The sequence below is a fragment of the Salmo salar genome, chromosome ssa01 (genome assembly GCF_905237065.1).
Source record: "Salmo salar chromosome ssa01, Ssal_v3.1, whole genome shotgun sequence".
NCBI lineage: Eukaryota > Metazoa > Chordata > Actinopteri > Salmoniformes > Salmonidae > Salmo > Salmo salar.
Window position 1 is genome coordinate 162,148,838 of NC_059442.1, and position 14,506 is coordinate 162,163,343.

Consider the following 14,506-nt stretch of genomic DNA (forward strand, 5'->3'; position numbering starts at 1 on the left):
CATCTATTTGTAAATTATCCAATTCCAAAAGTAGTTTCTCCCTTGTCTTTTCACATAACGTCCCCTCTATCAACTGATACCTGATGATCTCGTCCTGAAGTGTCCCGTAGTTACAAGAGCTAGCTAAATCCCTCAGATTAGCCACGCAGCTTTGAATGGACTCACCCGGCCGTTGGTGTCTCTTCCGTAGCCGGTAGCGTCGGAGGAGCACTCGCTCTTTCCCGGCGAAGTGGTTCCGTAGGAGGCTGACTGCAGCAGTGAATGTAGGAGCCGATCCAAGCGCTCCTAAAATCCTCTGTCCCTCTGTACCGAGGCAGTGACGGAGCAGTGCTGTGCTCCGCTTGTCGGAGATAGTAGAAAAGTCCATAGCTTCGAGATAAGTGTTAAAGCTTTCAAGCCAGTTATTCCACGGGACTGGAGGTTCACCAGGCACGGCGAGGAATGGTGCTGGCGGTGGTAAACTGAATTCAGCCATCTTCGTCGCCAATGTTATATCTAGCCTAGCTGTAGAAGAACGCACATCTGCACAGTTTCACATTGTACATCACTCTGTCGTTTAACCTCTTGGGGCTAGGTGGGACGCTAGCGTGCCACCCGTGGTGCACTCCATCAACAGCAGGTGCATTTCAAGAGCGGCAAATTTGAATCCAAATAAATGTCAAAATTCAAATTTTTCAAAAATACAACTATGTTACACCATTTGAAAGATAAACATCTCCTTAATCTAACCACGTTTTACGATTTCAAAAAGGTTTTACGGCGAAAGCATAAATTTAGAGTATGTTAGGACAGTACATTTACAAGAGTTGTGTGTAATGTTTTGTCAAGTCAAAGACAGGGTCACCAAAACCATAAAACCAGCTAAAATGATACACTAACCTTTTACAATCTCCATCAGATGACACTCCTAGGACATTATGTTAGACAATGCATGCATTTTTAGTTCTATCAAGTTGATATTTATATCCAAAAACAGCGTTTTACTATGGCATTGATGTTGAGGAAATCGTTTCCCTCCAATAACCGGCAGTCAAGTCAGCGTCACAAATTAAATAATTAAAATTAGAAAACATTGGTAAAATATTATATTGTCATTTAAAGAATTATAGATTTACATCTTTTGAACGCAATCAACTTGCCAGATTTAAAAAGAACCTTACTGGGAAATCACACTTTGCAATAATCTGAGCACTGTGCCCAGAAAAATACGCGTTGCGATACAGACTAGACGTCATGTTGGGGAGATCTAAAATCGAAAATACTATGTAAATAATCCATTACCTTTGATTCTCTTCATCAGATGTCACTTCCAGGTATCACAGGTCCATAACGAATGTAGTTTTGTTCAAAAAAGCTCATCATTTATGTCCAAAATCTCCGTCTCGTTAGCACATGATGTAAGCCAGCCGGACTTCTCGTCATGAACGAGGGGAAAAAATATATTTCCGTTCGTTCAAACATGTCAAACGTTGTATAGCATAAATCATTAGGGCCTTTTTAACCAGAACATGAATAATATTCAAGGTGGACGAATGCATAGTCTTTTATAACGTATTGGAACGAGGGTACCCAACATGAACTCGCGCGCCAGGTGTCTAATGGGACATCACCGTTCCATGGCTCTTGTTCGGTCAGATCTCCCTCCAGAAGACTCAAAACACTTTGTAAAGGCTGGTGACATCTAGTGGAAGCAATAGGAAGTGCCAAAATATTCCTAAACCCCTGTGTTTTTCAATGGAATAGGTTTAAAGTCAATACAACACATCAGGTATCCACTTCCTGTCAGAAAATGTCTCAGGGTTTTGCCTGCCAAATGAGTTCTGTTATACTCACAGACACCATTCAAACAGTTTTGGAAACTTTAGAGTGTTTTCTATCCATATATAATAAGTATATGCATATTGTAGTTACTGGGTAGGATTAGTAACCAGATTAAATCGGGTACATTTTTTTTTATCCAGACGTGCAAATGCTGCCCCCTAGACCCAACAGGTTAATGACATGTGCCACTCATTCTGACAACCCATTAATCCGTAAAGCAGCACACTGTCCTAAACCATAACAACGTACAGTATGACGTACAGCACGTCGTACCATACATAACAGAAATGATTAAAGGTTTCTGTTATTGAATCAGGATAAACTATCCCATGCATTAAACTAAATTGAAACAAGCAATGACTCTACCAAGGCAACATACATAAGGTTCCATATGTGTATTGTCACGGCTCCTCCTCTGCAGTGCAGGGGCGGTTCCTCCTGCAGGCAGAGGAGGGTCATTAGTGATTGGAGCTGGCGTGATTGGCGCCACCTGGGCTCAGGGAATAAAACTGCTCCACTAACCTCTCTCCCCCTGCTCCTCCAGGTATGATCCTGTTTTGTTTGTTTGTTCCTTTGTAGTTTTATGTAGTTTCCACTCAGTCATGTTCACACACACATATTCACTCATCCATGCACCTTACATACACCCTACATTATGACATTTCCACACCTCATTCCTTTTTTCTTTGTTTAACGTTAATAGTTTTGTTTACAATAAAGAACCTTTTGAATTGGCCTGTACCTGTTGTTGATGTCCCCTCATTTTTGCCACAGGCTATGAGCCGGCCTGTGACGGTATTAAAACATTTTCAAACACATACATTTTCAGACACAACATCAAAAGAAATAAAAACCAATAAACCCCAATGAGTCGTGCACAACCCGTGTCCAAATTATTTCAAGTTTGCTTAAATAAACCGTTGGCGCGCGTTGGAGCTCAAAAAAAATTGACGACACCCAAAAATATCCAGAAGCACCTCACGTTGTGGTTACTCACCTCTTCGTAGATATTCCCTCAGGAGAGGATGACAGTTCCATGCAGGTTTCCTCACAAAGTCCAAGGCAAGCACAGCTACCCATGCAGACAGTACTCCTTAGCCGTAACCGATATCCCATGGGAACACGAACTCGTTAAGCTTCCCAAGCAATTATCTCCCGGTGTCACACGATGCTAGGTTAACCTCAAGGCTGGCAAATACCTCCACGACGAGACGGTAGCTTCAGTCTTTACTAAGTTTTAACAAAATTATAACAACTCTTTTATAAAATAAAATTGGTATTTCCCTTCATGTCTATGGGTTTTGTTCTAGTTCTGTCGTCTTTTATAATTTTTCTTCACCAACCGTCCTAAGGTAAAACGTCCATCCTTTCGTTAACGTCTTTCTTCCCCAGGCCTCCTGTTAACCAAGTCAACTCCCATTGGCCACAACTTAACAAGCAACCTTATTGGTCAAACTTAAACTTCAAAGTAAACCAAACTATTCACGTATACATGAAATAAATATTTCTTCAAAAAGCATAATGCATTAACAACATTACAGTTTAGGAGCAATTCAATCATCTTTTAAATATATAACCAATTAATTATAACAAATAAACTCAATACTTGGTTCAAACAAGGGTATTACACTAGGTAAAGCCCCGCCTTATCTCAGCTCACTGGTCACCATAGCAGCACCTATCCGTAGCACGCGCTCCAGCAGGTATATTTCACTGGTCGGATGACCAAGGCCAACACCTAATTTGGCCACCTTTCCTTCCAGTTCTCTGCTGCCAATGAAAGGAACGAATTGCAAAAATCACTGAAGTTGGAGACTTATATCTCCCTCACTAGCTTTAAGCGTCAACTGTCAGAGCATCTTACCAATCGCTGCAGCTGTACACAGCCCATCTGTAAATAGCCCATTCAACCAACTACCTACCTCATCCCCATATTTGTTTTTGTTTTTCTGCTCTTTCGCACACCAGAATTTCTACTTGCACATCCTGTATGTTTGTTTATCCCATGTGTAACTCTGTGTTTTGTCGCACTGCTTTGCTTTATTTTGGCCAGGTCGGAGTTGTAAATGAGAACTTATTCTCAACTGGCCTACCTGGTTAAATAAAGGTGAAAAAAATAAAATAAAACATAGGCTAAGGCAGTTGTCTTCGAGGAAAATATTGATTGTCTCATGAAAAAATCTCCAAAATAAAAATATCAATTTTTCATTACAGTTATTATAGAATGAATACTTACTATGCTTTCTCCACATCTTCCATGTGACTAGGACACCAGCCATCACCACCACCAACATGCCCAGAGGAATCAGTAGGACTTTTAGATCTATGGAACTGATGGTGGAAGACCATCACATTGTAAAATACAGTACATAAAACATCACAGATATATAGATTATTATTATTTTTTAATTGTTTTTTTGTGCTGCTATGACAAAATGGAAACATATGTTCAGCTCTTCTCACATTTTATATGTGAAACTTGACCATCTAAGAATAGAATGCTGCTACTTCTGCAAACCACAGAGGTACAAGGAAGTGGTAAATGTCTCTGTCTCTATGATGTTAAATGTCTCTATAACAGAGTCTGAGGAAGTGTCTTGGCCTATATTCAGTGTGAAAACGTTTAAGGAGGGTGTTTTTGTGCCCTAAACACTACTGTGAAAAACAGAAATGTTACCTTTCTTCATATTTCTATTGTCATCCATTTGGAAGAGTAAGTGTGAAATACAGCTGAATGAGTGATAATTACCTCATGGTGTCCTTCTCCTTGTCCCCCTCAGGTCCTTGGACTGTGTTGTCAGTCTGAACAGGCTCAGCAGTTGGAGAGAAAGAGGATTGTTCAGTGGTTGGAGCTTGGGTTGCTGTGAGGTAAAAACAACAATGCCATGATGACTGGTGTACCAGAGAGACACAATATAGACTGAATTGTAACAAGACATTGTGGCTATGCTATGACCTTCTTGTCCAGCTTATTTCATTTACCCCAACGTGGATTTTAACTTAGTACTCTTGAGTTCAAACCAGTGGTAGTACCACTAATTATTCCAAAAAGCTTTTATTCAGGTTACAATGCAATTTGTTTCAGATGATCAGCAGACTGGATAAAACCAGCTTAATAGTTAATTCTACAGTATCTGATTGCTCTCTACTCACTGGTCATAGTGGAGGTACTTTGTGTGGTGGTTTGTTGTCTGACAGTGATGTGAACAGGCATCATAAGGTCTCCCCCTCCACACCTGTACCAGCCAGTGTTCTCTATCTTCAGTCCACTCATAGTCACCGTTAAGACGTTTCCTCTGGTGGCATCAGTGGTCTGCTGTCTGGTCACTATAGTCGTAGAATTCCTCTCGCAGGAATTATTGACACCAATCCTGCACCACCACTTCCTATTTCTAGTGTCACTATAGTAACATTTTACAATGACACTCCCTCCTTCAACTCCAGTCACCTCCTGTTGGTCCACATAGAGTTCTGGAGTACCTGAACACAGAGGTACAGACACCAAAGAAGGTCCTGAGTGATCAAGTGTTTTTTTGTAACAACTGACCACAAATATCATAATGATGATATGATGTATAGAGAACAGAAAGTAGACATATACCAACATCCCATATGTTAACTTAATAGTGAAACCAGTAAATGTAACCAAAACACCAGTCATGTAATCATATGGAATAGTTGCAAGGATCTTACCAGTAGTGACAAATAGTTGAAATGTTTCTATCATGACATTTGATCCACCAATGATCTCCACAGCACACCAGTAACGTCCAGAGTCCACTGGCTCCAGATCAGTCATGGTCACAGTGAAGGTTTGCTTGTTGATGTAATCAGAGATTGAGGCCTTATATATGCTCTTAGTATGTACATCAAGGGAGCATCTTTTCAAATAATCTTCTTTACACCAGTATTTCATATTGGTTTTGTATTTCTGATCATAGAGACATGGGATGGTGGTGGAGCCTCCTGTCTTCACAGCACACGATAAGCACCTGTAGACACAACAACAGAAAACACCTCAGATTGGAATTCACGCAAATTCTCATAGCATGAAAATTACATTTAATCTGGACTATAGCACACATAATACAGGAAGTGTTATTGATAAGACAAGCTACTGCTCCTGTCTTCAGAGTTTCAGCATGTGTCCAGTCCCAGTCCCTGACCTCAACATCAGCACTTCACAGAAACATGTAAGATTTTTTTGTTATTGTTTGTGCAGATTTTTCCCGTTACTTTTACATTCTAGACATATCTTATATACATGGCACTTTTGTTACACAGTAGTTACACAACAACATATAGTTATTAGATATACATTACATCTGGATAGATAGTACTTAACCTTATCCAGTATTCATTAACCTCTTACATCTAGACGTTCCGCTAGCGGAACACCTGCTCCAATATCCAATGATAGGCGTGGCGCGAATTACAAATTCCTCAAAAATACAAAAACTTCAGTTTTTCAAACATGTGACTATTTCACAGCATTTTAAAGACAAGACTCTCCTTTATCTAACCACACTGTCCGATTTCAAAAAGGCTTTACAGCGAAAGCAAAACATTAGATTATGTCAGCAGAGTACCAAGCCAGAAATAATCAGACACCCATTTTTCAAGCGAGCATATAATGTCACAAAAACGCAGAAGACAGCTAAATGCAGCACTAACCTTTGATCTTCATCAGATGACACACCTAGGACATTATGTTATACAATACATGCATGTTTTGTTCAATCAAGTTCATATTTATATCAAAAAACAGCTTTTTACATTAGCATGTGACGTTCAGAACTAGCATACCCCCCCGCAAACTTCCGGGGAATTTGCTAACAATTTACTAAATTACTCACGATAAACGTTCACAAAAAGCATAACAATTATTTTAAGAATTATAGATACAGAACTCCTCTATGCACTCGATATGTCCGATTTTACAGCACATTTTGCAATATTCTAAGTACATAGCCCAGCCATCACGGGCTAGCTATTTAGACACCCGGCAAGTTTAGCCTTCACCAAAATCAGATTTACTATTATAAAAGTTTGATTACCTTTTGTTGTCTTCGTCAGAATGCACTCCCAGGACTGCTACTTCAATAACAAATGTTGGTTTGGTCCAAAATAATCCATCGTTATATCCGAATAGCGGCGTTTTGTTTGTGCGTCCCAGACACTATCCGAAATGGTAAATCAGGGTTGTGCGCATGGCGCAATTCGTGACAAAAAATGTCTAAATATTCCATTACCGTACTTCGAAGCATGTCAACCGCTGTTTAAAATCAATTTTTATGCAATTTATCTCGTAAAAAAGCAACAATATTCCGACCGGGAATCTGCTTTTCGGTAAATAGAGGGAAAAAAAGAAAGACGGGGGCACGCGCCTAAGCCCTTTGTCCTCTGATAGACCACTTAGCAAAAGCGCTTGTGTGTTTCAGCCAGGGCTTTGAATTACGTCATTCAGCTTTTTCCCGGGCTCTGAGCGCCCATGGAAGCCGTGGGAAGTGTCACGTAACAGCAGAGATCCTTTGTAATGGATAGAGATGACAAAGAAGGCCAAGAAATGGTCAGACAGGGTACTTCCTGTACAGAATCTTCTCAGGTTTTGGCCTGCCAAATGAGTTCTGTTATACTCACAGACACCATTCAAACAGTTTTAGAAACTTTGGAGTGTTTTCTATCCAAAGCTAATAATTATATGCATATTCTAGTTTCTGGGCAGGAGTAATAATCAGATTAAATCGGGTACGTTTTTTATCCAGCTGTGAAAATACTGCCCCCTAGCCATAACAGGTTAACAAACGAGGATCGGATGTCGTCGACCTTCTTTTCAAAATGGTTGACGAAGTCATCCGCAGAGAGGGAGGGGGGGGAGGAGGATTCAGGAGGGAGGAGAAGGTGGCAAAGAGTTTCCTAGGGTTAGAGGCAGATGCTTGGAAGTTAGAGTGGTAGAAAGTGGCTTTAGCAGCAGAAACAGAGGAGGAAAATGTAGAGAGGAGGGAGTGAAAAGATGCCAGGTCCGCAGGGAGGCTAGTTTTCCTCCATTTCCGCTCGGCTGCCCGGAGCCCTGTTCTGTGAGCTCGCAATGAGTCGTCAAGCCACGGAGCAGGAGGGGAGGACCGAGCCGGTCGGGAGGATAGGGGACATAGAGAGTCAAAGGATGCAGAAAGGGAGGAGAGGAGGGTTGAGGAGGCAGAATCAGGAGATTGGTTGGAGAAGGATTGAGCAGAGGGAAGAGATGATAGGATGGAAGAGGAGAGAGTAGCAGGAGAGAAAGAGCGACGGTTGCGACGGCGCAATACCATCTGAGTAGGGGCAGAGTGAGTAGTGTTGGAGTAGAGCGAGAGGGAAAATGATACAAGGTAGTGATCGGAGACTTGGAGGGGAGTTGCAGTGAGATTGGTTGAAGAACAGCATCTAGTGAAGATGAGGTCAAGCGTATTGCCTGCCTTGTGAGTAGGGGGGGGACGGTGAGAGGGTGAGGTCAAAAGAGGAGAGGAGTGGAAAGAAGGAGGCAGAGAGAAATGAGTCAAAGGTAGACGTAGGGAGGTTAAAGTCACCCAGAACTGTGAGGGGTGAGCCATCCTCAGGAAAGGAACTTATCAAGGCGTCAAGCTCATTGATGAACTCTCCAAGGGAACCTGGAGGGCGGTAAATGGTAAGGATGTTAAGCTTGAATGGGCTAGTGATTGTGAAATCATGGAATTCAAATGAGGAGATAGACAGATGGGTCAGGGGAGAAAGAGAGAATGTCCACTTGGGAGAGATGAGGATTCCAATGCCACCACCCCGCTGACCAGATGCTCTTGGGGTGTGCGAGAACATGTGGTCGGACGAGGAGAGAGCAGTAGGAGTAGCAGTGTTTTCTGTGGTAATCCATGTTTCCGTCAGCGCCAAGAAGTCGAGGGACTGGAGGGTAGCATAGGCTGAGATGAACTCTGCCTTGTTGGCCACAGACCGGCAGTTTCAGAGGCTGCCGGAGACCTGGAACTCCACGTGGGTCGTGCGCGCTGGGACCACCAGGTTAGAGTGGCAGCGGCCACGCGATGTGAAGCGTTTGTATGGCCTGTGCAGAGAGGAGAGAACAGGGATAGACCGACACATAGTTGATAGGCTACAGGAGAGGCTACGCTAATGCAAAGGAGATTGGCATGAAAATTAACTAAACAACTGGGGAAGCGAGAGAGCAGGGCCTCCCTCACTCCCTTACTAATCTACTTGATAACAAGATCTGGTTTAAGTACACCTTTTGTGTGACTGATAATTTAGTAAGAGGTTTAATGCTTTAACATTTAATAATTTTATCTCCCCAAACTGAAATTAATTATAAAAATAAGCATTTTTAATTTTGTATGGATTGCCATTCCAAATAAAGTGAAATATTTTTTGCTCATATAATTTTAAAAACAAATTATTCAGCATAGGCTGGGCCATAAGTAAATAAGTCAACTGGGATATGACTAAATAATTAATCAGGGTGATTGTTCCACAAATAGATAAGTATTTACCTGTCCATGCTAGCAAGATCTTATCTATTTTTCTCTCCACTATTTCATGGGGGAAATGCTCATTAATAGAGAACGGTGTGTTCTTCAGCTCTCTACCCAGTTTGCCCCCCAATTTTTCTGAACAAAATGTATTTAGAGACTGTAAAGAGACCAGCAAATCAGCTCAAAGTGACTTTAATTTTGGATATCTGTTCCATAGTATTACCATGCATAATAGAGAGATATATGTGATTGTATACACATGTAAGCAAGGTTTGAAGTGATTATGTTTTAGTCATCTGTTTCGGCATCTTGTAATTATATTCCGGCCCTCTGACCATCCACTCAAGAAAAGATCAGGCCGCAGCTGAATCTAGTTGATGGCTTTTAGGGAGTCCACGGTCGTTTTCAATAACTTATTTTCAGCTCGTATTTCTTCCATTATTTTATTGCTGTAAACCCATTATTGCTGTAAACCATTGTTATAAAAACCTCCTCTTCCATTGTTACATTTGGAAGTTTAGAAGGTGGCTTCCCTTCAGTTTCACTCGAGGAGAGATCTGTTCTTGTTCGCTTCGATGTGTATGATTCTTGTTGGAGCATATCAAAGTGTTGATTGATAGATAGTTCAATCAGGTTCTCTACATTATTCAGAATGCTTGGTTTGAAGTTATCAGTTAATCCTCAATTTTACGATTAATTCATGGGACAAGCTGTGTCTACCACACTGCCAATTCCCACATAATTTCCCCCCTAAAGAACTTGTTACCCTTACCTGAGAGTCTGGAGAAGATGAGGAGTACGAAGGAGAGGGAGAGGGAGAGATGAGAAGCCATTTCTGGGTCTGTGTCTCCGTATGTTTATTTAATTAGCACATTTTTATATCTTATATCAAATAAAATGACATATAGTGTTAATAAAGATGGATGACCCAGCAGCCTTTTTAGTTGGTGATAAGCAGCATAAGTTGAGATGGAGTCAGAGTTTCAGGTGTACGAAATACATTTTTAAACTAGGTGGTTCGAACTGTGAATGCTGATTGGCTGACAGCCATGGTATATCAGACCGTATACCACGGGTATGACAAAACATTTATTTTTGCTGTTTTAATTACGTTGGTAACCAGTTTGTAATAGCAGTAAGGCACCTCAGGGGTTTATGGTATATGGCCAATATACCAAGGTTAAGGGCTGTATCCACGCACTCTGCGTTTCTTTTTCCCTAAGAACAGCCCTTAGCCGTTGTATATTGGCCATACACCACACCCCCTCGGGCCCTATTGCTTAAATATATATTTTACAGTTTAGGTGATGAAGACTGGATCCAGAGGTTGTATTTACAAAAATGTACAGATGACAAAAATAATGAACAATAAAAAAATAGTACATTTACTTGGCCAATAGCAATATAAAACCTCAAATCAAGGACTAAGGCAAAACAGCCTACATGAAACATTTACACTAGTCCTCCTGAATAGAGTTTAGCACCAGAGTTGTAAACTCACTGAGGGGTGAAGTATACTTTGCAGACTATTCCATGTCTCTGGTGAGCAATAGTCTAAGGCCGTCTTGCCTAACTGGGTAACGGCCCTGGGGACTTTAGTAACATCCACCTAGTAGACTGTGTCTGTTAACTGCTAGTGGTGAAGGAGTACAGGCTATAGAGGTAGTGGTGGAGTTTACCCAGAAGGGCTTTGTAAATGTGCACATACCAATGTAGCTGTAAGCACAAGGATGCATGACAGACTGAGTCCAGTCTCTGTAGCACAGAGGAGTCTTAATGCATGTACATTAAGTCACCATAGTCAATGAAAGCAAAGTGGCTTGAACAAGCATTGTTGCTAAAATGAATAAATATATATTTCAGTTTAATCTTCCTCACAAGATTATCAATATGAACTTTGCAGGACAGCTTCTTTTCCAAACATATACCTAGGTATTTGTAAGATGACACTTTTTTATTGGAGCTAAAATGGAGCCCTGAGGTACACCTCTAGTTATCTGAAGGAAGCTAGACTTGTGATTCTCAGCATAGACACATTTTGTTCTGTCTGTGAAATACTTTCTAAACCAATGGACAGCCACTGAGAGCAACATTATTGAGTCTGGCTAGCAACAGTTTGTCGTCAACTAAGCCAGACTGAACCCCACATAGGAGGTTGTTTTCAAGTAGGAATTTATTTAGCTGAGAGTTCACTAGGGATTCAAAGACTTTAACCAGGATAGGGAGCTTGGAAATAGGGCAATAGTTATTCACATCTGAAGGGTCTCCACCCTTTAGTAGGGGGTGAACATATGTTGATTTCCATTTTTTTTTAAATAGATGTCTATAATGTATGCACAATCATCAACAGTTCAATCATATATAGTGCTTGTAAACATGCACAACTCAGAAACAATGTATTTAGGCAGAAGTAATCTGTCCCATTGTCTCACCAGAGAGACCTGTCTGGTTTCTACTCATCTTTAGTTTCACCACAGAATCAGTTTGAACAAAACTTCACCACAGCAATGATTGTCCACAGCATGAATGCATTACCCATTTTTGGTATGTAGAAGAATGTTCGCCCCCATCTGTAGAAGAATTAAAACATTTACAATATGTTCCTCTGTAAATATCTGCAGTACAATGAATTTTTTTTAAGGATAATTGTAAAGGGAAGCCTTCTTTTTTCAAGAGCCATTTAATAGTTTGCTGCGGCTGTGATGATTTTGACTGCACAAGGTATTAAATGAGTGTGGATCAATGAAGTTGGTAGTGTAGGCATCTTCCATGTGACTGGGACACCAGATATCACCACCACCAACCTGCCCAGAGGAATCAGTAGGACTGTTAGATGTATGGAAATGATGGTGAAAGACTATGTTCATTGTAAAATACAGTCCATAAAACATCACAGATAAATACATTTTTTTTTATGATCTTTTTTTTAAATAATATTTTTTTGTGCTGCTATGACAAATGGAAAATATTTGTTCAGCTCTTCACACCTTTTATGTGTGGAAAGTGACCATCCAAGAATAGAATGCTGCTACTTCTACAACCACAGAGGTATGAGGAAGTGGTAAATGTCTCTGTCTCTATGATGGTAAATGTCTCTATAACAGAGTCTGAGGAAGTGTGTTGGCCTATACTCAGTGTGAAGATGTTTAAGGAGGGTGTTTTTGTGCCTAAACTCTAGTGTGAAAAACATTGATCTTCATCTTCAGACCACTCATAGTCAACATTAAGACTTTTCTTCTGGTGGCATCAGTGGTCTGCTGTAGGGTCACTAATGTTCCATCTATATTCCCAGAATGCCTCTCCACACAGGAGACACTGCCACCAATCCCGGACCACATACGTCCAATGTCACTATAGTAACAATGTACAATGACACTCCCTCCAACTCCAGTCACCTCCCATTGGTCCACATAGAGTTCTAGAGTACCTGAACACAGGGGTACAGACACCAAAGAAGGTCCTGAGTGATCAAGTGTTTTTTTGTAACAACTGACCACAAATATCATAATGATGATATGATGTATAGAGAACAGAAAGTAGACATATACCAACATTCCTCATGTCAACTTCAACAATAATAGTGATAGCAGTAAATTAAACCAGAATACCAGTCATGTAATCATATGGAAGAGTTGCAGCGATCCTACCTGGATTGACAGATAGCTCGAACCATCCTGTCCTGACATCTGATCCACCATTGGTCTCCACAGCACACCAGTAACGTCCAGAGTCCTCTGGCTCCAAATCAGTCATGGTCAAGGTGAAGGTTAGCTGGTTAATGTCATCAGAGATTGAGGCCTTATTTGTGCTCTTAGGAGGGTCAGTGTGTGGGGAACAACTATCGAAATGATCTTCTATACACAAATATTTCAAATGTTTGATATGATAATGATGATAGTGACATGGGATGGTGATGGAGCCTCCTGTCTTCACAGACACACGATAAGCACCTGCAATTCTCACAACAGAAAAATGACATTCCATCTGGATTTTAACACACATAATACAGGAATTGTTATTGATAAGACAAGCTACTGCTCCTGTCATCGGAGTTTCAGCATGTGTCCAGTCCCAGTCCCTAACCTAACTTTAGCACTTCATAGAAACATGTTACCCTTACCTGAGAGTCTGGAGAAGATGAGGAGGAGGAGGGAGAGGGAGAGATGAGAATCAATTTCTGGGTCTGTGTCTCCGTATGTTATATGCCACCAATGCACGATGTGTGTGAAAAGGACGCAGGCACCAAAGAGAATGACTGAACTTCCTAATAGCTATAACTGTCTTTAACTCTCTTCCTGCTTCTGTTAGAGTGTATATGCCCCCCTCAGTGGCAGATAGAAACTATTACATTCTATCAACTAGTTGTAACATAAGGCTCTAAAGCACTACAATTGATATTTGTATTTTATTAGCACATTTTTAGATCTTACATCAAATAAAATCACTTATAATGTTAATAAAGATGGACGACCCGGCAGCCTATTTAGTTGGTGTTGAGCAGCAACAGTTGAGATGGAGTCAGAGGTTCAGGTGCAAAAATAATTTAAATCATTTAAAAGTGCAGATCATCTTTTTGGTACAGGAATAAACTATGAAATACCTTTGTTGTAGACTTTTCATGGTAACAGAGAAGGTACTCTGGTTGATGTCATGAGAGATTGAGGCCTTATCAGTGCTCTTGGGATGGTCAGTGTCCACTACATAAGAGCACATATCCTGGTAATATCCTTGACACAAGTATTTCACGTTTTTGATGTAATCCTGATGATAGTGACATCAAATCAAATTTTATTTGTAACATGTGCCGAATACAACAGGTGTTAAATGTAGTTCCCTCCTTTCTGTCCCTCAGCGGTTGACCTTACCATGAGATGCTTACTTATGAGCCCCTAACCAATGATGCAGTTCAAGAAATAGAGTTAAGAAAATATTTACCAAATAAACAAAAGTAAAAACTAAACTAAAAAGCAACACAATAAAATTACAATAACGAGGCTATATACAGGTGGTACCGGTACCGAGTCAATGTGCGGGGTTACAGGTTTGTCGAGGTAATTTGTACATGTAGGTAAGGGTAAAGTGCGGGGGGGGTCAATGTATATATTCCGCGTGGCCATTTGATTAATTGCTCAGCAGTCTTATGGCTTGGGGGTAGAAGCTGTTAAGGAGTCTTTTGGACCTAAACTTGGCAC

At 40.8% G+C, this 14,506-nt stretch overlaps 1 protein-coding gene across 1 annotated transcript in view; it reads right to left on the reverse strand.

Moving 5' to 3' along the window:
• Positions 1–9,340, reverse strand: part of LOC106570838 (polymeric immunoglobulin receptor-like) — a 30,865-nt gene extending 21,525 nt beyond the window's left edge. Inside the window, exons 1-5 of the mRNA XM_014143405.2 lie at positions 9,333–9,340; positions 5,515–5,813; positions 4,975–5,301; positions 4,571–4,682; positions 4,058–4,152 (exon numbers count right to left, since the gene is read on the reverse strand). Coding sequence (XP_013998880.2) covers positions 4,058–4,152; positions 4,571–4,682; positions 4,975–5,301; positions 5,515–5,813; positions 9,333–9,340 — 841 coding nt within the window. The remainder of the gene's footprint in view (positions 1–4,057; positions 4,153–4,570; positions 4,683–4,974; positions 5,302–5,514; positions 5,814–9,332) is intronic.
• Positions 9,341–14,506: the final 5,166 nt, after the last annotated feature.